At 38.2% G+C, this 26610-nt stretch overlaps 1 protein-coding gene and 1 long non-coding RNA gene across 4 annotated transcripts in view; one reads left to right on the top strand and one right to left on the bottom strand.

The window, feature by feature from the left end:
* The window catches only part of MIGA1 (mitoguardin 1), a 94615-nt gene extending 73869 nt beyond the window's left edge, over window positions 1-20746 (top strand). For all 3 annotated transcript variants that reach the window (XM_058716911.1, XM_058716909.1, XM_058716912.1), the window contains exons 9-16: window positions 4513-4631; window positions 4887-4959; window positions 5648-5734; window positions 8277-8375; window positions 10378-10512; window positions 12179-12232; window positions 14049-14165; window positions 17073-20746. In XM_058716911.1, coding sequence (XP_058572894.1) covers window positions 4513-4631; window positions 4887-4959; window positions 5648-5734; window positions 8277-8375; window positions 10378-10512; window positions 12179-12232; window positions 14049-14165; window positions 17073-17291 — 903 coding nt within the window. In that variant the 3' untranslated portion in view covers window positions 17292-20746. The remainder of the gene's footprint in view (window positions 1-4512; window positions 4632-4886; window positions 4960-5647; window positions 5735-8276; window positions 8376-10377; window positions 10513-12178; window positions 12233-14048; window positions 14166-17072) is intronic.
* LOC131504522 (uncharacterized) lies at window positions 12055-16400 on the bottom strand. Its single transcript, XR_009258039.1, has 3 exons — window positions 16228-16400; window positions 15929-16006; window positions 12055-12411 (listed from the first exon to the last, which is right to left on the bottom strand). It is a non-coding gene; the product is annotated as an uncharacterized LOC131504522 (long non-coding RNA).
* Window positions 20747-26610: the final 5864 nt, after the last annotated feature.

Here is a 26610-nt window from a genome sequence, read left to right as displayed (position 1 = left end):
AAAGTTTAACTGGAATCCTATTTTCCTCCTTAGGATGTTTCTCTGTTGGTAGGTGAACATAGATCCTTATTTTGATAGTGGTACAAAACTTTATTTAATATCTAAAGAATTTCTAAGTTATTTTAAAACCTATTAGGTTTTTTTTTTAACCTGAAGAACACGTTGCCTTTAGCATGTTTTCCTTAAAATATGAGAGGAAATATTACTTAAAGTAGAGAATATATAATATCAGATATTATCAGTTCTGTTTATGTTTTTGTTTTGTTTTGTTTTTTGCCTCTGGTCTAATAGACATATTTATACTATCTTAAATATTGCTGATGCTTATACTTCTTTCCCCTTGGCTTTTTGGATAAGGCTGATAAGAGTATAGTTTGATATTTAAGAGTATAAGCAAGCTTTGGAATTAATGCCTGGGTTTAAATTCTACCATTTGGTTGTGGGACTTGGGCAAGTTCCTGCTAATGTAAGTCTATCTCTGTTTCTTTATCTGTAAGATGTGGGTAATAATAGTACCTAGCTTATGAGTTGTAAAGATTAAATGAGATTATCAACGCATTTAGCATAGCCCCGGGTGCATATGAAGTGCCAAAACTACAGTGTTGAGAAATACTTCTAGAAAAATAGACTGAAAACCTCTGAAAATCTCCTCCACAAAAGTAATGAAAACACTGGCAAGAATTGTCAAAATCAAAATTTTAATAACTGAAAATTAATGAAAGACTTACAGAAATTCAGGGGGCATTTATTCAAGAAAAATGACTCCATAAGAACAGTGAACTTAAGGATTTTTAATTTGATCTATTCGCATCCCCCTCTCCTCCATAGTCTTGAAAACTAGCAATCTCACAACTGTGGAAATTGCAGAAACCAGGGGCCTGGCAACCTCTAAAAGAAACTTAATGGCTTTGGAGCTTCACAAAATTCTTACTGTTTGACCTGTGTGGCAGCTCTCTGCAGAGTTCCATTCTCAGGACTTACTTTGATCTGACTTAGAGCTTGCTCTGTAGGAAAGTCCTATCCTATGGCCTTTGTCGAAAACATTCAGTGGCAATTGTTTAACATTAATATACCTGAGGTGGTGTGATACCTGTCAGGGCTAATAAGAGGCTGATCAAAAACTCAAAAGGAAAAATTGGGCAATGAGATTTTAACAGGGGACTTTGAAAAGTTCCAACATATTCCTGGGAATCTAAAAGGCCACAGGCATGCACAGGACTATGCATATGTCCAGGAAAGACCTAGCAGTCCCTGACCCCTCACCTCTGGCTGACCTTCATGTTCTGTATAAACAGGTAGTAAAATTTCAGGCAGAAAAAAGAGAAAAAAATAATTAATTGGAATTTATCAAAAGTAAAAACTCAGGCTTTAAAGGATACCAACAAGAAAGTGAAAAGAACAGCAGATTGGGAGAAATATTTATAAATCATGTATCTTATAAAGACACATATCCAGAATATATAATGAATGGTTACAACTCAACCATAAACGGACAAAGGATTGAATAGACATTTCTCTAAAGAAGATATACAGAAGCCAGTGAGGAGATGAAAGATGCTTGACACTGTTAGTCATTAGAGAAGCTAAAAACCACTTCACACCCACTAGAGTGGCTGTAATGTAAAAAATGGACAATAATAATTATTGGGGAGGGTGTGCAAAAGTCTAAATCATTGTGCATCGCTAGTGGGAGTGGAACATGATGTGGTCTCTTTGCAAAACAGTTTGGCAGTTCAAAAAAGTTAAATACAGAGTTACCAACTGACCCCTCCTCTCAGGTATATACTTAAGAGAATTGAAGACATTAAAAACTTTTACACATATGTTCAAATCCGCCTTATCATAGCCAAAAGTGGAAACAACTTAAATGTCTATCATGAGGAATGGATTAAAAACAAAAGCAGTATACCTATACAATTCTGCCACAAAAAAGAATGACATACTGATACTGGCTACATCTTAGATGGACCATGAAAACATTATGCTAAGTGAAAGAAATCAAACTCAAAAGGCCACATATTCTTTGACTTCACTTACATGAAGTTTCCAAAGTAGGAAACTCCAGAGACGGCGAGTAGATTAGTTTCTAGGGGCTAGAGAGAAAGGGAAATGGGGAATGACTGATAATGGATACAAAGGTTCCTGTTGGGGTGGTAAAAATATTCTGGAACTAGAAAGTGGTGCTAATCGCATAACCCAGTGAATATACTAAAAAAACTACTGAATTGTACACTGAAAAGGATGAGTTTTTATAGTACATGAACTATATCTCCATAAAGCTGTTATTAAAAAACAAAACAGAAAAAAAAAGAGAGGGGGAGGGGCAGGGGCACCTGAGTGGCTCAGTCCGTTGATTGTCTGACTCTTGGTTTTGGCTCAGGTCATGATCTCACTTGTCTATGAGTTTGAGCCCCACATCGGGCTCTGCATTGACAGTTCATAATCTGCTTGGGATTCAGTCTCTCCCTCTCTCTGCCCCTCCCTGGCTCTCTCTCACTCTCTCTCTCTCAGGGTAAATAAATAAACATTAAAAAAACTACAAAACAACAGGGTCTCCTGGGTGGCTCAGTCAGTTAAGCGTCCAACTTTGGCCTAGGTCATGAGTTCGAGCCCCAAATCGGGCTTTGTGCTGACAGCTCAGAGCCTGGAGCCTGCTTCAGATTCTGTGTGTCCCCCTCTCTCTGCCCTTCCCCTGCTTACACTCTGTCTCTGTCTTTCAAAAATAAATAAACGTTGAAAAAAAAATTTTTTTTTTAACTCAAAACAACAAAATGGGCACCTGGCTGGCTCAGTTGATAAAGCATGTGACTCTTAGGGGGTGCCTGGATGGCTCAGTTGGTTGAGCGTCTGACTTTGGCTCAGGTCATGATCTCACAGTTCGTGAGTTCAAGCTTCAAGTTGGGCTCTGTACTGACAGCTCAGAGCCTAGAGCCTGCTTTGGATTCTGTGTCTCCCTCTCTCTGTTCCTCCCCTGCTCACACTCTGTTTCTCTCTTTCTCAAAAATAAACATTTAAAAAATTTTTTAAAAAAAGCATGTGACTCTTGATCTCAGAGTTGTTAGTTTGAGCCCCACAATGGGGGGCGCCTGGGTGGCTCAGTCGGTTAAGTGTCCGACTTCGGCTCAGGTCATGATCTCGGGGTCCGTCGTGGGTTCGAGCCCCGTGTCGGGCTCTGTGCTGACAGCTCAGAGCCTGCAACCTGTTTCGGATTCTGTGTCTCCCTCTTTCTCTGACCCTCCCCTGTTCATGCTCTCTCTCTCTCTGTCTCAAAAATAAATAAATGTTAAAATTTTTTTTGAGCCCCACAATGGGTATAGAGATTACTTAAAAATTAAGAAAAAAACATTTTTTTTTTAAAGCAAACATCACCACCAAAACCCCTATAGTATGCCATTTAAATGGATCACTTAGTATTGAAAAATGAAAATCACTCCAAAGGCTTCTTGCTTAGCAGGCTATTCTATAGTGTTTGCAGTTGTTATTTTTTAATGAATTGTTAGAGGGGCGCCTGGGTGGCGCAGTCGGTTAAGCGTCCGACTTCAGCCAGGTCACGATCTCGCGGTCCGTGAGTTCGAGCCCCGCGTCAGGCTCTGGGCTGATGGCTCGGAGCCTGGAGCCTGTTTCCGATTCTGTGTCTCCCTCTCTCTCTGCCCCTCCCCCGTTCATGCTCTGTCTCTCTCTGTCCCAAAAATAAATAAAAAATGTTGAAAAAAAAAAAAAATTTAATGAATTGTTAGAAACCTGTAGTTTCATTTGTAGAGCTGTTATGCGAGCCAGAGTTGCATGACTATTTTTCAGTTGTACAAAGGTTAGTCAGAGCTAGATATAAGAAAACATTCCTTAGAATTAGCCAAATTGAGATTTCAGTATTTTTGTAGAAAGTTTTACTTTAGTCACAATTGTGAGTTATAATACTTTTGAGCATTCTTTGGATGATAAAATCCTCCCCTCTTTTTTAATGCTTCATCTTCAGCTATTTGTATTGGTGAACTGTAAGATACTGCTTTTCTTTGTATCCTGTGGATTTAAGTTCTTCAATTCAAAGCTTGTTATAAAATTGTACTCGTTTTTACAACTGAATTTTGAAATTCAGTTGTAAAATCTGTAAAATTCAGTTATAAATAAACATTTTTAAAATTTTTTAAATGATTATTTTTGAGAGAGAGAGAGAGAGAGAAAGAGACAGAGTGTGAGTGGGGGAGGGGCAGAGAGAGAGAGGGAGACACAGAATCTGACGCAGGCTCCAGGCTCTGAGCTGTCAGCACAGAGCTTGACACAGGGCTCGAACCCACCAACTGTGAGATCATGACCTGAGCCAAAGTCGGATGCTTAACCAACTGAGCCACCCAGGCGCCCCCAGTTGTAAAACTTAGCTGTAAAATCTTATTGAATGATTTTTATGGTTTAATCAAGTTGAGTACATTTTGATGTTAGCAAGATCCTATTTCCTATCTTTTATAAAGTTTTTTTCCTTGTATCAGGGTAATCGGTTGTAACCTGCTGTTTTCTTAGCTTGCAGAACACCGAGAAGCACGGCACACCTACAGTCTAGAGTCTCTTTGCCACTGCCCTTTTTATGAAGAAGCCATGCATTTAGTTGAAGAAGGGAAAATTTACTCGAGAGTGCTTAGGTACCATTTCAATTTTGCTTTTGTTTATGAAAAACATTAAGTTGCCGTTGCTATGTTTGTGTAATATTTATGAAAGATGTTTATAAGAATAGGAGGAAATGTTTTTTAGGCTCAAAAAAATTTTTGCATGGCTTGTCAGTATTGAAAAGACATATGTTTTATATTAAAGTCTGGAGGTTAAGCCTTGAGTCCAAATTTGTAGTGGGCTTGATCTTGAATGCAGCTTAACAGTTGTCTTTCCTGTTTATTACATAGAACTGAAATGTTGGAGTGCCTAGGAGACAGTGATTTTCTTGCCAAACTTCACTGTATTCGACAGGCTTTTCAGGTATTTTTTTTTTTAAACATTAAGTGACCTCACCTAGCCACTCATCCTCACCCTCATGCTATAGAGTCCAGCTGTATATAAACAGAACAGCTCTTTGCTCTTCGTTATCCTTATTTTTAATGGCAAATATAAAATCTCCTAAGTTTGTTTTTCCTGGCTGCTATTTCCTTTCATTTGTCTTCATTTATCTTTGTCCTCTGCCATGGTTCCCCAGGTCCACCACACTTTGTCAAACAGGGTATTTTGATACTGGAGATGTGTACAAATGGCTACATAAAATAGAAATCCTTTCTTATTATCAATTAGTGTGTTTTCTAGATTGTTTTTTTATTTGAATCAGTTGTAAAATCATTGATTTCCTAAAATGAAATAAAATCATTTAAGAAAAAAAAGTATCTTTATTTTTCTGTGTTTTGGGGGCTATATAACATTTATTTTGGGTTTTCTAATATCGAACAGAATTTAAATTCATATTTATTTCCTTTTAATCTTTTTTGATTATAGGCTTCAAGAGCTCTTTTTATTTTAGTAAATTACAACGTTCTCTGTGGTCTACCTGCAGAGATAGTGCCGCATCCAATGCATTGACTATATCAGGGTTGTTTATGCATAGATGTGCTATAGAATCAAATGTCCGTTCAGATTAATTATTGGTTCTTTTTTTCTTTGGGGTTGAATGTTTTTTCAGGTAATACTTTCGGAAACAGCCAACAGGATATTCCTTGCTGAGAGTGGAAGGAAAATTTTGTCAGCATTAATTGTGAAAGCACGAAAGGTAAATTTGTTTTGTTGGCAAGTTTTTTTATTGTTCTTGTTTCATTTGAACTGAAGATTACAGTACATTGAATTTTTAATCGAAGAAAAAGTTTTTGCAGATTGTTGCAAAGGTTCACATACTAAAAATAAAGTAATAAAAATAAATTACCAAAGAGCATGAGTTCTTCTTGGGTTGATTTAGTTTCTGTGTATGAAGTCTACACTATTTTGATCAAGTTGTCGCTCATAAATTATTCCCAGTTTGCTGAAAGTCTATGAATGTCATGTTGAGAGTCATCATTAGATATACTACAACTACCACTATTATTATTTCTAATACTTCGTCTCTTCCCTCAAATCCTGGTCGGTAAAGTTCTAGGAAATAGAATAGGTCTCAGAAATCTGGGAATACAAATGGAGTTGTCTCTTACTCCTACTCATGGGACTAAATGAGGCAGAGCAATCGCAAGAACTTCATGAAGACTGTAAGGAACCACTTCCCTTTATGGAAGCTGTGTCCACATGTTGAGAAAAAGTCAAATAAAACAGGCCTTTCTTGAGCCACTTGGAACACTTGGTTTTCTGACCCAATTCTTTTTTTTTTTTTTTAATACTTTATTGTCAAGTTAGCTAACATGCAACATATACAGTGTGCTCTTGGCATCGGGAGTACATTCCCATGTTTCATCACTTACATACAACACCCAGTGCTCATCCCAACAAGTATCCTCCTCAATGCCCACCACCCATTTTCCCTGCCCCTCCTGCCTCCCCATCCCCTTCCACTCTCAGTTTGTTCTCTGTATTTAAAAGTCTCTTATGGGGCGCCTGGGTGGCTCAGTCGGTTGAGCGTCCGACTTCAGCTCAGGTCATGATCTCGCGTTCTGTGAGTTCGAGCCCCGCGTCAGGCTCTGGGCTGATGGCTCAGAGCCTGGAGCCTGCTTCCGATTCTGTGTCTCCCTCTCTCTCTGCCCCTCCCCCGTTCATGCTGTGTCTCTCTCTGTCTCAAAAATAAATAAAATGTTAAAAAAAAAAATTTTTTTTAAATAAAAATAAAAGTCTCTTATGGTAACTTTTTCTTTCTTTTCCTTCCCCCATGGTCTTCTATTGAGTTTCTCAGCTTCCACATATGAGTGAAAACATATGATATCTGTCTTTCTCTGACTGACATATTTCACTTAGCATAATACCCTCCAGTTCCATCCACACTGTTGCAAATGGCAAGATTTCATTCTTTTCTGTTGCCAAGTAGTATTCCATTGTATCTATATACCACATCTTCTTTATCCATTCATCAGTTGATGGACATTTGGGTTCTTTCCATAATATGGCTATTGTTGATAGTGCTGCTATAAACATTGGGGTACATGTACCCCTATGAATCAGCACTCCTGTATCTTTTGGATAAATTAGTAGTAGTGCTATTGCTGGGTCATAGGTTAATTCTATTTTTAATTTTTTGAGGAACCTCCACACTGTTTTCCAGAGTGGCTGCACCAGTTTGCATTCCCACCAATAATGCAAGAGTAACCCACTTCTTTTGAACCTCAATTAGTTCATTTGTATAATAGAATTATCTTTATGGTACACCATTCAGAGTGTTCTTATGATGATTAATTAAAAGATAAGTGGAGGGGCACCTGGGTGGCTCAGTCAGTTGAGTGTCCACCTTCAGCTCAGGTCATGATCTCACAATTCATGAGTTTGAGCTCCACATTGGGCTCTGTGCTGACAGCTCTGAGCCTGGGGCCTGCTTCGGATTCTGTGTCTCCCTCTTTCTCCACCCTTCCTCCACTCACACGCGCTCTCTCTCCCTCCCCAAAATAAATAAACATTAAAAAAAAATTTTTTTTAAAGGTAAGTGGAGGGGCGCCTGGGTGGCTCAGTTGCTTAAGCGTCCTACTCTTGATTTTGGCTCAGGTTATGATCTCACTGTTCATGAGTTCGAGTCCTGCGTTGGGCTCTGTGCTGACAGCTCAGAGCCTGGAGCCTGCTTCGGATTCTGTGTCTCCGTCTCTCTCTGCCCCTCCCCTGCTCATGCTCTCTCTCTCTCTCTCTCTCTCTCAAAAATAAAAAAAAAATTAAAAATAAATAAATAAAAAGGTAAGTGCAAAATAAATATAAGGTGATATTAACTACTTGCAATTCCCAACGTAAATCTTATGTTGCTTCCTTGGCGTTCCCATGACAGATTAAACCCAGTGATTTCAACTAGACTTTCCCCAAGAGGAGTAGAACCGCATCAAAAGCATCAATCACATAGTATCTGCTGTAACCAAGTTTTCATTTCAAGAACTGACCTAAGTTGGCATACATATTTGATGAGTAAGCAGTTTGCTTATGACATGTTACTAATGTTCTTAGTCTTGGCTCCTGCCAAATGTTGGAACAAAAATATATTAAACCAAGTGAATATGTCATACCTTGAAAATATATTTTAATTCAGTTACTTAATAGAATAAAGATCTAACAAACATACTTGAAGAGTAACTCATTTACTTTGTAGGCTTGAGCCTTGTTATAAAATTAAGTTTAGGATTAAAATGTGTTTTCTTCTGCAGAATCCAAAGAAGTTTGAAGATGTTTTTGATGAGATGATCTATTTTTTAGAGCAGACTGATCACTGGGATAGTACTGAAATGGAACTTGCTGCTAGAGGAGTAAGTTTCAATTTTTTTATAATATTCATTCCCCTTAGTTATATACATATAATATTTACATTATCTGAGGCCACTGTTTCCTTGTCCTTGTTAAATGACAGTAAAACCAATTATGTGATAGCGGTTATGACAGTCATAAACAATAGCAACCACAGTCTTTATACTTTGGGGCAATAGTTGAAAATGATTGTTTTTTTAAGCTAATCATTCGTTCGTTCCTTCTTCCTTCCTTCTTTCCTTTCTTTTTCTTTCCTTCCTTCCTTCCTTCATCAATGAGAAGGCCCTAGCAGAATGGTTATGGTGGCCTGTGCAAGGATGATTTTGAATGGGACAACAGACTGCTTAGAGAGGCCAGGGGATTGGCTACTCAGGATCAAACAAATAATTAAATATATTGAGAATAATGGGAGCCAGGTTTCTCACTGTCACAAAAGGAAAGTATAAAAAGCTCGGATTGGAGTTGGAGCTGTCCATGTGGATTTTAGTTTACCAGATAGATAGACAGCCAGCCAGACAGACAGACGGATGGGGAAATAAATACAAAGGTTTGCGTGTATATATAAGCATACATATAGTTTCTAGTTCTGTTTACTGAGAGGATTTGGGAGCAGCAACACCTCAAAAGAAATTACTCTTAGCACATGGAGCTTGGCTTCTAAGTACTATTCACTGAAAGGAAGGAGAACTCCTTAGAAAAATGTCTGATATCAGCACTGGGATAGGTCAAGTACATGATGAGCCTGGAACATTTTGTTGTAACAGAAGTTTAAAGAATGAGTTCGCAAGGGGCTGAAAGGCTTTCTAGGCAGAGAAACCCGTCGGTACACGGACAGAGAGACATAATCTTTCTTTTTGTGGTGTTCCCTCACTCGGTGAAGGAATTGGTATCCATGCAGTTGTGCGGGCCAGAACCTGGGACTCCTCCCTCACACCTCCCTGGTCCTTGTGTGCTCTGTCATATTTATGTGTAAGTTTGGTCAGTTTTAACCCCTAAATATTTTTGCTTTCTTCAACTTCTCTCTAATCCTGCCAGCGCCATTGTAGCCTGAGCAACTACTCTTTTCCCTGGACTACTTAAGAGTCTTTGCATTCCTGGATCCGCTTACTACCCCTCCCGCCCCCCATCACCTTTTCTCCTCTCCTCTCCACATTGCTGCCAATCTTTTAAAAATGCAGATCTGAGCATCCATCTCCTCTCCACCACTGCCTCTCCAAAAGACTAAATAAAATTCAGATCATTCACATGGACCTAGCACTTCCTTCTTGTCTCCAGCCACTTGCCCCTGTGCTCTTTGCTATAGAGATTGCAGCACCCTTCCGGTGATTTGTTTTGACTCCACACCACTGTGTTCCTTTTTACCTTAAATGCTTTGACGGTATTTCCTGTACCTGGGATGCCTTGCTCCCTAAAGAAAGTCCTCTCTGACATCTAGTCTAGATTAGCATCTCCATCATAAGCGCTCATAGTACCTTGTACTTTTTCCTTTACTGGGTTTATCACAGTTTATAATTGTGTATTTGTGGAATTATTAGTTGCTGTCTGTTTTCTCCACTAAATTCTAAGCATGTAATTCAGTTGCTGTAGAAGTCTGAGCACCTGGTACAGGTGTGTGGGACAACACAACATGCATGAGCAAATGAAGGAGCAAGAGGCTCATGATGTGCTGGGGAAGATGGGCAGACATCCCAGTAACTAAATAAAAAAGCGAGCTGAGATTGTGAATGCCATAATAAAAGCATGAACAAAGGACTCCTAGAATACAGTGAAGGAGAGGTTAATTTCACCTGATGGGATCTAGGAAGGAACAGCTGTTTTATGTGAATTATAATTTCTGGTGGTGAGTTGTTTTCATATTTGTCTCTCCTCTTCCTCTTTTTTGTCAGAGATATAATCTGATTCAACTAAAACCACCCTGCTGTTACAAAACATGAAGCCCTGGCTCAGACTTTTTTTCAGTTCTATGTAACAATAATTCGTGTTTTAACTCATAATTTAATGCAGGTGAAAAATCTAAATTTTTATGATGTTGTTCTGGATTTTATATTAATGGATTCCTTTGAAGATTTAGAAAACCCACCCACATCCATACAGAATGTAGTAAATAATCGCTGGCTAAACTCCTCCTTCAAAGAAACTGTAAGTGGTGGTTTTCCTTTTTCTCAACCATTTCAATTTGATGAAAAATGGTCAGAACCGGGAAGATTAATAAGATTTATTTATATATCTACCTATAGAATGACTAGTGTGGAAACTGAGCTCATTCTTTGATATTGGGATCAGACGTGTATGATACACTGTATCTTCAGATGAAATTCCTCTTTGGCTCTTCTGTCAGTCCCTGTCTTGACCTGGAGGACCCAGTATTTCTTCAGATCTCGAAATAAACTCAGGCTTCAGACTCGTTCAGGCCTTACCAAAAATTATAACTGAACTGTCTCTATGACCGAACTGAAATATAGCGGTTGTAAACAGACAGTATGTATTTCTTAGAGGAAAATCTGGAGATTCATGTTCTCAAATAATATAAAAAATTAGGGGAGAAAGGGGCGCCTGGCTGGCTCGGCCGGTAGAGCATGTGACTCTTGATATTGGGGTTGTGAGTTCAATCCCCACATTGGGTGTAGAAATAACTTAAAAATGAAAAATTTGTAAAAATTTTTTAAAAATTAGGGGAGGAAAAGAAATAGGCATATGCAAAAATAAAACAAGTTTAAACTGTATTCTGTACTTTAAATGTTTTCAGTTTCTCTTGTTTTTTTGTATTCAAATCTCTATCTGACATTGTTTCTTTGTTGTGTTTTAAGTGTGTACCTGGAAGCAGGTGGAATAGATATTCAATGCAATGATGCAATTTGAATGCCTTTTAAGAAATGTCCCAGCTGCCTGTTTTACAGTTATTTTGGAAATTCCTGCCACTATATTTTAAAGCATTTTTAATAAATCCACTTTTCCCTTAAAATGTGTTTTAACTATAAAAGGTACATGTTCTCCCATTTCTGTAACTGATTTGGTAAGGTGACCTTGATCAAAGTTGGGCCATGCCAGATTTCTTTAAGATCCACTTGGGTGTTTTAGTCCCTATCATTAAGGTTGTTTTCTTAGTTCTTATTAGAATAAAACTTTTAGCTCCACCCACAGCTATTTCCAGCAGTACTATTCTTTTTTTTTTTTTTTTAATTTTTTTTTTAATGTTTATTTCTTTTTGAGAGAGAGAGAGACAGAATGCTAGTGGGTTGGGGCGGAGAGAGAGGAAGGCACTGAATCTGAAGCAGGCTCCAGGCTCCGAGCTGTCAGCACAGAGCCTGATGCGGGGCTCGAACTCACAAGCTATGAGACCATGACCTGAGCCGAAGTCGGACGCTCAACCGACTGAGCCACCCAGGTGCCCCTCCAGCAGTACTATTCTTGAAGAAAAAAAAATTACTTTGTCTTCATTATTACACATGAAACAATTGTTGTATATGTGTATCTGTGTACACATATTTTCATTTTCACTCTTTTCCCATCGGAACAGAATTGAAGAACTCTGAAAGTTGAACTATGGTTACCAAGTTTCTGGTACCAGGGTTTAACCTTTTTCCTTCAGTGTCTTTGCATTTGATTTTAAAATTTATAAAAACAAAATATCTTTTCATTATTATTTAGAAACAGTAGAAGGAACCTGGACTAGTTGTTATCAGTGGTTAATGCTTTGAACATTTTAGACTTATAACCTATTAATTTCTAATAAAAATCACTCCTAATGCAAAGTTTATATAGTTGTAAATTTAAGTCTTGCTTTTTCTCATCTGCATTTATCTAGGCTGTGGCTTCAAGTTGTTGGTCAGTGCTGAAACAGAAAAGGCAACAGATGAAGGTAAATTTCATTGTGCCTTAGACCTCTTTGTTGAGTGATTTGAGGCTCCTGTCAGTCCTCAAGTGGGGCAGCAGCTCATAAGGACGGCCCCTCAGGCTAGGTGAATGGCTTGCTGGTACTGGGTCGGCCTCTCCTGTTTTGAAGTCCTTCTCCCTCTTGAGGCAGCCATGGGATTTCCACTATGTGGGAAAGAGTTTAGCGTTAGAAATGGCTCAGATAGAATTGTTTAAGTAGTTCTGGGGACCACGTATTTGAATAATTTTTGTTTAAAATGATTCCAGAGACCCTGTGTTTTGAACAAGCTTTCCAAATGATGATTATAAACTCAGATGTTTGAGAAACACTGGTTTGGGGCTAGGGAGCTGACTTATAGACTTGGGCTTAATTCTCTCACCAGATATTATGACCTCGGGCAGTTCCTGACTATCTGCTGAGCTCCAGTTCTCCCTTTTGCAGGATGGAGTTGGTGTCTAGCCCATAGGGTTGCTGTAAGGGTGAAATGAGACAATATCAACCAGCTTCATTTAAACATAAAATAAAGAGCAAATACAAAAACGAATTTAATAAATGCTGGTTACCATAATAATCATGACAACAATAACGTATCTAACTTTATTTCTTCTTAGCATAAATCTTGTGCCTTAGTCTAGTCTCCTGCCCATATCCGCAGATACCTATATATCTCACCTCCTGTGGAACTGTTCTGTTACTGGAATGCCATGCTCTATCCTCTGTGTTTAATACATCTTACCTATTGTTGAGTTCAGCTCACATTATTACTTGTATTTCACCCCATGCTAATGTCCTACCTGTCTGAACTCCTAGTATAGTCTATGGGATTTAGAATTTTAATATATGCAGAACCTCTCAGACTGAATGATAACTTGAGTGCATCCCTCATAACTTTTTGGCCTTCACTGGTTAGCTCTGTGTGATTTAGGACAGGTTACTTAACTCCTCCAAAGTATCACTTTCTACGTGATTAAAATGATGTTAACACAACCTCCTTTTTCAGAAACTTTCTATTAGATTAAACAGAACCTAGCACATTATCTGGAATATAATGGGTACTCGTTAAATGGTAATTGCTGTTACAATATCTACATTCTTTAAATTGATGTTCAGAAGACATTTTGGAGCCTGTAAAATAGAAAATAACCCCTCCAGCAAACAGAATCTTGAAGCACAGTTATCCCCACTTGATGCTATGTGACAAATTCCCCAGGATTTCAGAAGGTTGTTAATAAACTTGAAGAGGTTCTTAAATTACAACTGTATGTGTTACTATCACACAAGAAGAGGTCATTACACAATTAAATGCCTCGGTAACATCTGGTTCCTCAACCAAAAGTTAGGATTCTAATAAGCATATTTATGTGCTTACTCATTTAAAAATCATTTTGGTCTTTTTCAGATAATCTAATTAAGTGGTTGAGTAGAACTGTTTAATAACTGAAACCCTGGTCATCTCATTCATCCTAAAAATTTCACTGCTGAGGAACACCGTGGCATTCTTGTTATTGCTTGGTTATAACACTCATATGATTGCTTTTTTATGAAGTATTTTTATGAGGTGAAAATGCCTTCAGGAAATAATGTTCCTCAGCACATTTGAAACCATTGGCTAGGATATGTAAATTACATAAAACATTTTGTGACTCTAAAAATTACTTGTAAGCTTATTTACTTCCTTAGTAGACTTGGTCTGCCCTCAAAAAGAGCTGGTCATGTAATAGGTAGGAATTTAAGTTTCTCTACTACAGATAGCTAATTCAAGAAGGTAAAAATAATTTGATTCTCATTTACTTCCCAACAGATCCCAGATGGATTTTTTGCCCATTTTTATGCCATTTGCGAGCAAATCAGCCCTGTCCTAGCCTGGGGCTTTTTGGGTCCTAGAAATTCTCTCTATGATTTATGTTGCTTCTTTAAGGTATGTTCAGCCATTGAATCATTTTTTTCTAAATCAAAAAGGTAAGTTTTGTTCTGTTTTGCTTTTGCTTTTGTAGAAAAAAAGAATGTTAAAAAAAGGTAAAGTTATAAAAGTCACCTAAATTCAGTGTTTAAATGCCAGTGGAACATTATTATATAGATTTGGTGCTTTATCATGGAGTAGATTCCATAAGTCCATTCACCTTATCAATTCAATTCCGTCTATAATGGAGACGTGTGTGTATGGTGTTACCATGTTACAGTCAAGTTGCTGCAGACAGTTGTTCTTCATCTCTAGACCCTTTTGAAATTGATAAAGCAAATATCAGTCTTTATTGCACATGTAGACAATTTAGAGGTAAGTTCTGTTCCAGGTTAACATGAATGATAGAACCCTAGTTGTGAGAAATAACACGAAAGTTTAAGGTTGTATCCCAATGCCAGCAGTTTGCCAGAACACAAGTTACAGTGTACTGCAGAATTCTATGCCTGGCACAGTGCCAAGAAAAGTCTTTTTTTTTTTTTTTTTAAGTTTATTTATTTATTTTGAGAGAGGGTGAGAGAGAGAGAGAGAGAGAGAGAGAGAGAGAGAGACAGAATGCAAGCAGGAGAGAGGCAGAGAGAGAATCCCAAGCAGGCTCTGCACTGTCAGCACAGAGCCCAGCATGGGGCTCGATCCCATGAACCATGAGGTCATGACCTGAGCTGAAATCAAGAGTCAGACACTCAACTGACTGAGCCACTCAGGCGCCCCAAGTCTCAACCATTTAATAGTTTTGAATCTAAGCTGAGTTTCAAGGAGCAAATAAAAGTAAACATAATCAAGTGAATTTGAAAGTTTTTGATGTTTGTAAGTTTGGGTGTTTCACTAGACTGATGATTTAAAGTTAAATTATTGGGACGCCTGAGTGGCTCAGTCGGTTAAGCATCTGACTTTGGCTCAGGTCATGATCTCACGGTTCGTGAGTTTGAGCCCTGCGTCGGGCTCTGTGCTGCAGCCCAGAGCCTGGAGCCTGCTTCGGATTCTGAGTCTCCCTCTCTCTCTGCCCCTCCCTGGCTTACACTCTGTCTCTCTCTCAAAAATAAATAATAAAACGGTAAAAAAAAAAAAAAATGTTACAGAAAAATAAAAAAATTTAAATTATTATGTTTTTGTACTGTTAATGTAGCATTTATGTAAATGTTTAGGAAATACTTATTTTACTGTCATTCAAAACTGATCAATTTTTGACTAGTTTTCTTGAACTCCCAAATGTATGTGTTTCTTGGAAAAATTTGGACTGGGAATTAAGTTTGTCATTAATGAGCAGTCTGACTGTAGGCAAATCATGCTCTGTCCTCCTTTTCTTCATCTCTAAGATTGCTAGAGATGATTGCTAACAATTTGTCCAGGTATAAAGTCAAGCAAATCTATGAAACATGCCTTCTTAGTACTTCTTAACATTTTGTTTTTGTTGGATAGAAAGTAAGTATTTCTGTTTTTTAGTTCTTTGGAATTACTTTTTTTCTCCCATCATGGCATAACAGGCTGAGACTTAATACTTAGTAGTACACAACTTACCTAAAATGAGTTTCGGAAAAAAAAAAAAGGATGAGATTTTACTATTTTCAACAGCATGGATGGACCTAGAGGGTATCATGCTAAGTGAAATAAGTCAGCCAGAGAAGGACAGATGCCATATGGTTTCACGTATGTGTGGAAACCAAAAACAAAGCAAATGAACAAACAAAAAACCAAATAGAATCATAAATACAGAGTGATACCTGGCTGGCTGAGTTGGTAGAGCATACACCTCTTGATCTTGGGATTGTGAGTTCCAGCCCCTCGTTGGGTGTAGATTACTTAAAAAAGAAAATCTTAAGTAAATAAATACAGGGAACAAACTGGGGGTTGCCAGAGGGGAAGGAATTGGGAGGGTGGGCGAAATAGGTGAAGGGGATTTAGAGGTAGAAACTTCCAGTTATAAAATAAATAAGTCATGGGGATGAAAAGTACAACATAGGGAATATAGTCAATAATATTGTAATAACATTGTATGGTGACAGGTGGTGACTACACTTACCTTGGTGAGCACTGAGTAATGTACAGACTTGTTGAATCATTGTGTTGTACACCTGAAATTAATATAACACTGTATGTCAACTATGCATCAATTTAAAAAAAATGGGTTTCAGCGTAAGTATTAACTTACTGAAATGAAATATCTTTCATGATCTTTCTATTTGAAATCTGAAATTTTTATTTTTCATCTATCTTAAGTTTTTTAGGTACAGAAAAATACACACTTGAAACTTAAAAGTGGGGCTCCTGGGTGGCTCAGTTGACTAAGTGTCGACTCTTGGTTTCAGTTTAGGTCATGATCTCACGGTTTGTGAGTTCAAGCCCTGCATCAGGCTTCATGCTCTCAGTGTGGAGCCTGCTTGGGATTCTCTGTCTCCCCCCACTCCTCTCTCTCAAAAATAAATAATTTAATTAATTGAAAAAAGTAAGAGTTACAATTACGGGAAATAGTTTACTCTTCTATCTTAAAGTTCGTACCAGTGTTCAGAGGTAACAATGAAAACATCGGTTAATGGGAAAGAATTAACAATAGCCTCTTACATTTATATAGTAGTACTTTCAGGGTTTACAGGCATTTCCCATACATTATTTCTTTTTCATCATCATGTCGGCTCTGAGTGGTACAGAAAACAAGTAGTATTATCCCTTATTTTACAGAAAAAGAAAATGAGACCCAGGAAAGGTTTAAGCATTTGTACAAGGTCCCTTTTCCAGTGGATGTGGAACTAGCACTGGGAGTCAGGCCTTTTGACTACTAATTCAACGCTTGTTACAATATTAGTAGCTATTTAGATTAATACACTTTTGGTCTGTTAAGTACCAATCTGTTTTGTGTTCATTTTCCAGAATCAAGTTCTTTTCTTTCTCAAAGACATTTTTGACTTCGAGAAGGTGCGCTATTCCAGTATAGAGACTTTGGCCGAAGACCTCATGCAGTTACTTATTCGCCGCACTGAACTCTTACTGGCCTATCTTGGGGCTGATGCACTGAGGCATACAAGTAGTTGTATAAGTAGTTATGGTCATGTTATGTCCAGTGGCCTGTTGGAAGCCAAAGTACAATAAGTACCATAAAAACCATACAACTTGAGTGTGCTATGAAATATTTAAGGTAACTATTGATTTTGTAACACACGTTATAAGGAATTGGGGGATATGGACTCAGGGAGAGAAAAGAAAATCTAGGAAAGAACGAGTGATCCTACTATATTTACACAGAAGTTCTGTCATTGAATCCCTGTGTACTGTACCCAAAATGATGTTTTCTAGTCTTTAGGTAATAATTCAAGTGTGGTGAAATGTTGTATATTTTACAGAAATACTGCTTGAATTGAAACCAGTACTTGGGAGTTAATTGATATGTCGTCTTGAAGCTGTCTGCAATGTCCAGTATCATTTTCAAAAGCTCTGTTTTTATGCTTTGCACCTTGAAAATATACACTTTAGCCAAGACCTTTGTGGCCCACATACGTAAGAATATATTACTCCTTGTGTCAACAAGTTTAACTTTGCCTGAAAATGTATTTTTCATTGTAAAGTTATTCATTGTTTAATCAAGTTTGGGCAGTAGTGGTGTTTAATATGTACTGCTTACATTATTGCTTGTGCATTTGCTTATGTTTGAATCAAAGAAATTGTCATGGCTATCTCATAAAACACTTAAATGAATTGACACTGAGAAGTTTACATTAGATTTACTGCAGTTTCCAAAATATATTATTGTTGGGCCTATAAGTTAGAATAGAGACTGAAGAAATTTCTTTTATCTTTTTATAGATTAGAGCATTTTCCTTTGAATGAATATTGATTAAAAAGATAACATTTATTAACTGTGAGAGGTAATTAAGATTTTTTGTGTGTGTAGTTTTGAGACTATCTCCCAGTGAATATCTGAAGGTATTAATCTGGATACAGTAAAATAATTTCTCCTTTCTCCTTCTACATAACGTAGCACACTGGGGGTTTGTCATATTATGCCCCTATTTTTAAAATATTCATACTTTGAATCTTAGTGAGGTCTTAAAGTTTTTTTTCCCCCTGAGTTGAACAAAATATTTTTTAATGGCATGGAAGTATATTTCATATCCTTTATGATAAATAGATGAACAAATGGCTTGTTCATATGAGGGGTTCTTCAGGGTATATTAGATACATTCAGAGCTGTATTAATTTTGTGTCTAAATCATATACCACTTATTTAAAGTGGCTCACTCAGCAAATCAATGGATTGGGATTCATTGATTATGCTCCTGAGATGGGCTTTATTTATTTTAGGAGTGAGTTACCCAGAAAGATCTAAAGTATATTTTTTAAAAATGAATTTTTAGATTAAAGTGCCTAGTTTCTGATTAATGAGTAGAAAATGAAAAGTGAGGAGGAAAGCATAATCTTTTAAGGTTTTAAATTTATATATGTGCCATATTTATGTAATATTGGTTATGAAATATGAGTTTCAGAATCTTTATGCTGTTTTCATGTTACTGTGTTCCATAATATGTGGGTTAGAGCGTTAAACAGTATGAAATATTGCTCTGATATTCAGCTCCTGACCTTTCTTACATATATTTGTAATTTAACAATTGGCTATTCATAACTTTTATTATTGATGGAGGAATATCATTAGAAGTATCAAAACTAAAAATTCCATTATGTGTTATTTTATTTTTTAATTCATCTCTTGTATCTTTAGTTTCTTGTTGAGGTACCCCTGGCCTCGAATGATTCACACACACACGTATACACACACACACACACACACACACACACACACACACTCCCATCATTGTGTAGACAGGACAATTATTGCTTATATTAATCTTCCTGTTTACGGGGGGAGGGGGAGGCTAACTGTTCTAAGCTGTGATGTTACAAACAAAGCTAGAAGTAAACTTAATTACTTTTTTAGTTGAGGAAGATATTATTTTAAACCTATTTTGAAGAATTGCACTATTTAATAATGCTGCTATTACATAAGATGACTCTGGGGAATTTATTTCATCAGATAAGATGAATAGCTTTCCAGAAGGTGTTTTATCTTCTCGTTTACTTTTCACCTTAAAAAAAAAAAAAAAAAAAAAAGCCACCCATATTCAAGAGGTTGGTTTCTCAAAATCAGTGAGTTTGGTTAGTTTCTGGTCAGTTGTGTAGCTACTATTTTAGCAAAATGCTTCTTTGTGGCCTTTGATGAAAGAGACAAGAGTGACCAAGTAGAACTTCAGGGTAGTAAGTATAGGAAAAACCTCTCTATTGTAAGGGAAGAAACTTGAACTTTTTAAAAGAAACATCTCTCAAAAACAGTTTCTGACCACAGAAGAGTGCTTAACACATATGTACCAGTTTCAGTTTGCCTTGATATAGGGGTAAACAGCTAAAACAATGTTGTAATTTAAAAAAGGATTAAACTAGTCTAGAGCCTCTTAGGAAGGAACCCTGTTTGACACTTAACATTGCCATCATGAGTCCTACTAACATCCACTCCCCTGTGTATGTGATAAGAGGGCCTTGAAATCATCCTGAGAAAATGGCTTTTTCTTCCTGTTTTCTGGAAGAAAAAAGATCAGTCAGTGTTCAGGTGATTTATATTTGCTAACTTTTTTTCTATTTTGGTTTCTCTATGTTTTTGTTCAACTAAAAGTCTAGTTACTTCTTCTCGAAGGCTTATAATACATTTATTAAATATCAAACTGACATTACTTTTTTATTTAAAAGAAGCCGTTTTTCATCCTGTTACAGTCCACTTCAAAAAACTTTCTCTCAGAAAAAAGTACTGTTTATTTGCATCCCTTTATTTTGATTCTATTGTTAAATTATCTGACTTTATAAAAAAATATTTACAAACTGTCTCTTGCCTTAAGATGTAACATGTTCACACCTGAAACTAATGCAACATTGTGTGTCAACTATGTTTCAATTAAAAAAAAGAGGTCACGTTTTCTACTTAAATGATTACCTAAAGAGTGATTATTTGCATCACAAAAGAATTAGTTTATTATCCTTTTAAACATTGAAATAGGAATGCCAAAGTAACATTTAATATACTTCTCTGTGACCTTTCATAATCAGAAATTTCTAATTATGTTCATGACATAATTTGCTTTTATTTTAATATGAACACATATAGGAAATTATTTGGAGTATATCTTTCAAAGTAATTATAAGAATGAGGCTGAATTCAAATCTTTTGTTTTTTGCTTGGATTAATCATATTTAGAAATTTCTCTGGGACTCAAGAATTTATATAATCTATGATTAATGGAAATAGGGGCATTCTTTCTTTGTTCCTAATGATTCTATTGTGTTATTGTTTTGCTTAGTTTGAGAACAACCATGTATTATCTTTACTTGGCTGATATTAGTAAATGTGTCTATTTCCTAAATGTAAGGACTGTACTTACTAATTTATGTAAAAGTGAAACACTACTGTAGCAGAAAAAAATTGTACCGGCTCTTTAGCCAAAATAAGCTCTGTAACATGGATGTATTTCTACTACTGCCAAATAAAAAACTGACGGTACATCTTACTGAGGTATCGACTATTTTATATAATGCTTCTATACTTTTGCAAGATCATACTTGTCTCATCAGACCCTGACATATAGGAACTTTCAGTCTCGGCAAGATCACATTCACAGGCACAGGGAACACAGACACGGCAGAACTGTTGGAATCAAGTGCCAAAGTAGATGTTTTCTTTATGGACTGAGTGGGAGAAAAGACAGTTTTCTGATGAGTGAAGCCAAAGTACTTGAGTTGGGATTTGTTGTTGTTGTTGTTGTTGTTGTTGTTGTTGTTGTTTGAGAGAGCATGAGTGCAATTGGGGGGAGGGGCAGAGAGAGAGAATCTTAAGCAGGCTCAACGCCCAGCAAGAGTTCAATATGGGATCATGACTCAAGCAGAAATCAGGAGTTGGATGCTTAACTTACTGAGCCACCCAGGTGCCCCACAAGTACTTGTGTTTCAGTTAACAAAGTGTTTTGATTGGCAATCCTGTCAAACAATATAAATTTATCTGAATGATGTTTGTGCATCTGTCTCTATTCAGACATCCCATTTCCCACCACTTCCTCATCAGAGTTCAGATACAGTCAGTCAAGGAGGGGGTTGTTGCCTGGACACCGCTGGAAGCACGAGGCGGCAAAGAACGGTTTATCTGGACATAAACAGCACCTGCCTTACAAGTGCGAGGTCACTCTCTTCCCAGCGAGGAAATGGGGCTGGGATCTGGGGCAGCATCTCTGTCTCCGCTTCTGTTCTCTTTGTCATCCGGCACCCTCCTTGCCATCCTCAATCCTGCTGCCTGAATTTATGTTTTGTATTTTAAATATCACTGAATTTGGGGGCGTCTGGCTGGCTCAGTTTGAAGGGCACGCAATTCTTAATCTCAGGGCCGTGAGTTCAAGCCCCACACTGGGTGTAGAGATTACGTAAGTAAACAAATAAAAATAAAAAATTTAAACATCTCTGAAATTTTAGGTTTGTTTAGAATACGTCTGTGGAAGCATGTCAGTGTCTTGTTACGTTATTTGTAGGGTTTTGCTGGAAATCTTTATTAACTCATTTGGTTTTACCCACTGTCTTCCCTACTGTTCTTATGCTACTTTTGACTTTTATTACAAAGTGTTTCTTTTTATACTCTGTATTCTGTAGTACTTTATCCTGCCACGTCTTCTCCTTTAATCTCTCCCTCTCCTCATGCTGCTATCTTTGGTCAGGCTGCACAGCTTTCTTGTCTGCTGAGGTGGTGTTGTTTTTTACCCCTGCCTCTGAACAGTGAAAACCTTTAAGTAACCTTCATCATTTGGGCAGGGAAGGACTGAATTCCAATATAGAAGAAAAAAGCAAACCTTCTTTGACACCTTATTCTTTGCTTAAAAGCCATAGCAAAGTAACTGGTACATCAAATATCACCTCAACGTTTTGCTTTTAACTGTCTCTTATGTGTGTCACAAAAGCCTTTCACAAAGTACATTTATATATAGGAGATTACAGAACTTTTATGATTTGCTATGTTTGAAGTAATACCATAATACTTGACTATAGAGGAGCACTTTGACATTTGCAAGCACTTGAAATATATGACTTCCAGAACTTTGTTGATTTTTTAAAAATTTATTTATTTAACAGCACTGGGAGAAAATAGGCCCACAGACTTTAAAAAGGACTGGATCTTTAATGTGGTTAGGAGATGGCTAATTTAAAAAAGTAGGGGAGTGCCTGGGTAACTCCGTTGAGCATCCAACTCTTGATTTCGGTTTAGGTCATGATCCCAAGGTCATGGGATCAAGCCCTGCATTGAGCTCCACACTGAGTGTGGAGCCTGCTTAAAAGTCTTTCTCTCTCTCTCCGTCTCTCTCTCTCTCTCTCTCTCTCTCTCTCTCTCTCTCTGTCTCTCTTTTTTAAAAAAAAAGTAGGTTAGAGGCACCTGGGTGGCTCAGTCGGTTAAGTGTCTGACTTCGGCTCAGGTCATGATCTCGCAGTTTGTGGGTTCGAGCCCCGCATTGGGCTCTGTGCTGACAGCTTTAGAGCTTGGAGCCTGCTTCAGATTCAGTGTCTTCCTCTCTCCCTGCCCCTCCCCAACTTGTGCTCTGTCTCTCTCCTTCAAAAATCCAAAAAAAAAAAAGTTAGGGGAGCCTGGGTGGCTCAGTTGGTGAAGCATCCGACTTTGGTTTCAGCTCAGGTCATGATCTCACAATTTGTGAGTTTGAGCCCCACATGGGCCTCTGAGCTGACAGTGCAGAGCCTGTTTGGGAGTCTCTCTGTCTGCCCCTCCCCTACTCTCCGTCTCTCAAAATAAACTTAAAAAAAAAAGTAGTTTAAAGCAGGTGTGTTTGTTATCTACTGCTGCGTAACAAATTATCTCAGAATTTAGCAGCTTGAAACAATAAACATTATCTCACAGTTTCTGAGGGTTAGGAATCCAGGAATGGCTGTTTCTGGTGGTTCTGGCTTATTGTGTCTCCTGAGATTGCAGCCATTTGAAGGTTTGAGCCGGACTGGAAGATTTGCTGTCAAGATTTGCTTACTTATATGGCTGTCGTTAAGTGGTATTAGATTCTTGCCCGTGGGCCTCTTGGCTGCATAAGTGTCTTTAAATTTTTTTTTTTTTTAACATTTATTTATTTTTTGAGACAGAGAGAGACAGAGCATGAACGGGGGAGGGGCAGAGAGAGAGGGAGACACAGAATCAGAAGCAGGCTCCAGGCTCTGAGCCATCAGCCCAGAGCCCGACACGGGGCTCGAACTCACGGACCGCGAGATCGTGACCCAGGCTGAAGTCGGACGCTTAACCGACTGAGCCACCCAGGCGCCCCTACATAAGTGTCTTTAAAACTATTGCTGGCATCTTCCAGAGTGAGCAATTCAAGCGGTATCAAGACAAAAGACACAGTATCTTCGATAACCTAGACTTGGCAGTGGCACACCATCACTTGTGCTGTGTTCTATTGATCACCCGGGCCAACTGTGACAACCGTGACACAATACGGAAGGGCATTACACAAGGGTGTGAACATTAAAAGGCAGGATCATTTGGGGTCATCTTAGTGGCTGGATACCATTACAGGGAATCATAATACATTATATATAGTTAAGGTAGATACTTTAAATGAATAAATATATATTCTTTGGGCAATAATTTGATGTAGGGTCAAGGCCTTCACTACGAGTATGGATTTGTTTGGTATTCTGAGGTATCTTTGTTGTATAAACTATCCATCTAAATCATCATCTGGGATTTCCAGTTTCCCTTACTTTTGAAGGAGAAAAAACTTACATGGGAAGCAATGAATGCCAAATCCACCTAGTTTTCCTAATTTTGTAGCCACTTTTATACTTTGCCTTACCCCCACCTAGCTTAATGGTAATTTTTATAATCTATTTGCCTTTATCAAGTCTTCAAAGCTTTCATCCTAGCTTTTGTAAAAACATTACTTACTTTGCTTTCACATTTATTCCTTTTTGTAATGTTTATGTCATTTCAATAACGTGCAACTGATATAATCAAGTTTGAGAATAAACCCAAGTGATTCATGATAGGTATATGAGGTATGTTTATTAAAAATGGCAAGTCCTAGATTTCAGATAGTCTTTTTTTTTCTTTTTATTTATGTACTTATTTATTTTGCAAGAGAGAGAGACTGTGTGTGTGAGTGGGGAAGGGACAGAGAGAGAGAGAATCCCAAGCAGGCTCTGGGCCATCGGTGCAGAGCCCAATGAGGGGCTCGTCTCATGAACTGAGATCATGACCTGAGCCAGAATCCAGAGTTGGACACGTAACTGACTGAGCCACCCAGGCACCCCTCAAATAGTCTTAAGTTTAGCATGTCTAAAACTGAGCTCTTGACCACAGCGGCTTAAACCTCCTCTTGCCAGCACTTGACAACTGACAACTCCATTCTTCCAGTTCCTCAGGCCAAAAACTTTGTCCTCACACTTCATGTTGTATCTTGTGCCAAAATCTACTGGTTCTACATTTTTTAAAATGTACCAAGAAAAAAAAAAAAGTGCCAAGCACTTCTGTCTTCACAGGTGTCACCATGGTCCCAACTCCTGTTACCTGTCATCTGGTTATTTTGGACACCTTGTAATTGGTCTCCCGGTCTCATCTAGTGTATTTGTAGCATATCAGCCAGAGTGAACATGTTAAAAATATGTCAGATCATGTCACTACTTTGTTCACAATCCACCATGGCCAGCCATCTTAAAGGCCAAAGTCCTTACAATGTTAGACAAAAGGCTCCGCTGTGTCCTGTCCTCGTCTACTTCCTCTTTTCATCCTATGCCACTCAGCTTCACCCACACAAGCTTCCTTGCTCTTTCTAGAACATGTCAGGATCTTTCTTCTCTGGACCCCTTTTGTACAATGTTTGGGGCACCTGGATGGCTCAGTTGGTTGAACGACAAACTCTTGATTTTGGCTCAGGTTATGATCTCACGATTTGTGAGATCGAGCCCCACAACGGGCTCTGTGCTGACAGAGCAGAGTTTTTTGGAGATTCTCTCTCTCTCCCCTGCCCCCCCCTTTCCCTGAAAATAAACAAATAAAATTAAAATTAAGAGGTGTAAGCTATTCATTCCTCAATTAGAGAAACATTCTAAATCGGTAATTGAAACAGCTATTTAAACTTAATCTAGACAGGTGGCCTAGATGGTCCAGCTCGCCCCCTTGCTCCCTTCAGTACCATTACCTCAACCTTCTTTAGTTCATGAAACTTTCCATGGTCATTCTGGCTGCAGGACCTTTGCACAAGCTGATCTCTGCATGATATCCTCTTTCCCCACTCCCCACTTACCTAACTTCATCATATGCTCCTGCTGTCCACTTAAATGCTGCTTTCTCAGAGAAGCCTTCCCTTCACTCCCAACCTGTGTCAGTGTTCCCTATTATGAACTCTCATTCCACCCCTTTCCTCCTGAAACTTTCCAACTTATAAGTATGCATTTATTTTTATGATTTAAAGAAGTGAGTACAAGCTCTCTTAACTGATAATCCATTTGCTGGGCTCACCTCATTAAACAAAGTGCTTCATTCTTCCTACAAAACTCTAATAGGGGGACGCCTGGGTGGCTCAGTTGGTTAAGCATCCAACTCTTGGTTTCAGCTTAGGTCATGATCTCATGGTTTGTGGGTTTGAGTCCCGAGTTGGGCTCTGTGCTGGCAGCACACAGCCTGCTTGGAATTCTCTGTCTCTCTCCTTCTTTGCCCCTCTCTCACTCGCTCTGTCTCGGTCTCTTAAAAAAAAAAAAGAAAACCCTCTAGTAGGTATCCAAGGCATGGGAGGCCTTCTTCTCCCTTCACCAATTCATTATTCATTCTTTCATTCAACAAATATGCAGTTCTAGATACTGAGGATGTAGCAGTTGACAAAATAAATAAAAAGCCCTGCCATCATGATCAGACATTCTAGTGGAAGAAGGCAGACAATAAACATTGTACTTAGCAATATGCAATATGGATAAAACCACAGCAGGAAAGGAGGGAATGCTGTGAATGGGGTGAGTGGATATCGTATTTTTATTTCATTTTTGTTGTTGTTGTTTTAGAGCACACACGTGCGCATGAGCAGGAGAGGGAAAGGCAGAGGGAGAGAGAATCTTAAGCAGGCTCTGTGCTGCCTCAGCTTACGCCTTTTATTTTATTTTTTAACATTTATTGATTTTTGGGAGAGCGTGCAGGCATGCAAGCAGGAAAGGGGCAGAGATGGATGGGGGGGTTGGGCAACCCAGGATCCAAAGCAGGCTCGAAGCTGACAGCAGAGAGTCAGATGTGAGGCTCGAACTCACCAACTGTAAGATCATGATCTAAGCCAAAGTCCACTGCAGAACGGACTGAGCCACCCAGGCGCCCCCCCCCCCCCCCAGCTTACACCTCTTAAAAGAATTTCCA

This window comes from Neofelis nebulosa, chromosome 2 (assembly GCF_028018385.1).
Source record: "Neofelis nebulosa isolate mNeoNeb1 chromosome 2, mNeoNeb1.pri, whole genome shotgun sequence".
NCBI classification, from domain to species: Eukaryota; Metazoa; Chordata; class Mammalia; order Carnivora; family Felidae; genus Neofelis; species Neofelis nebulosa.
This window is presented reverse-complemented; position numbering and strand designations above follow the sequence as displayed.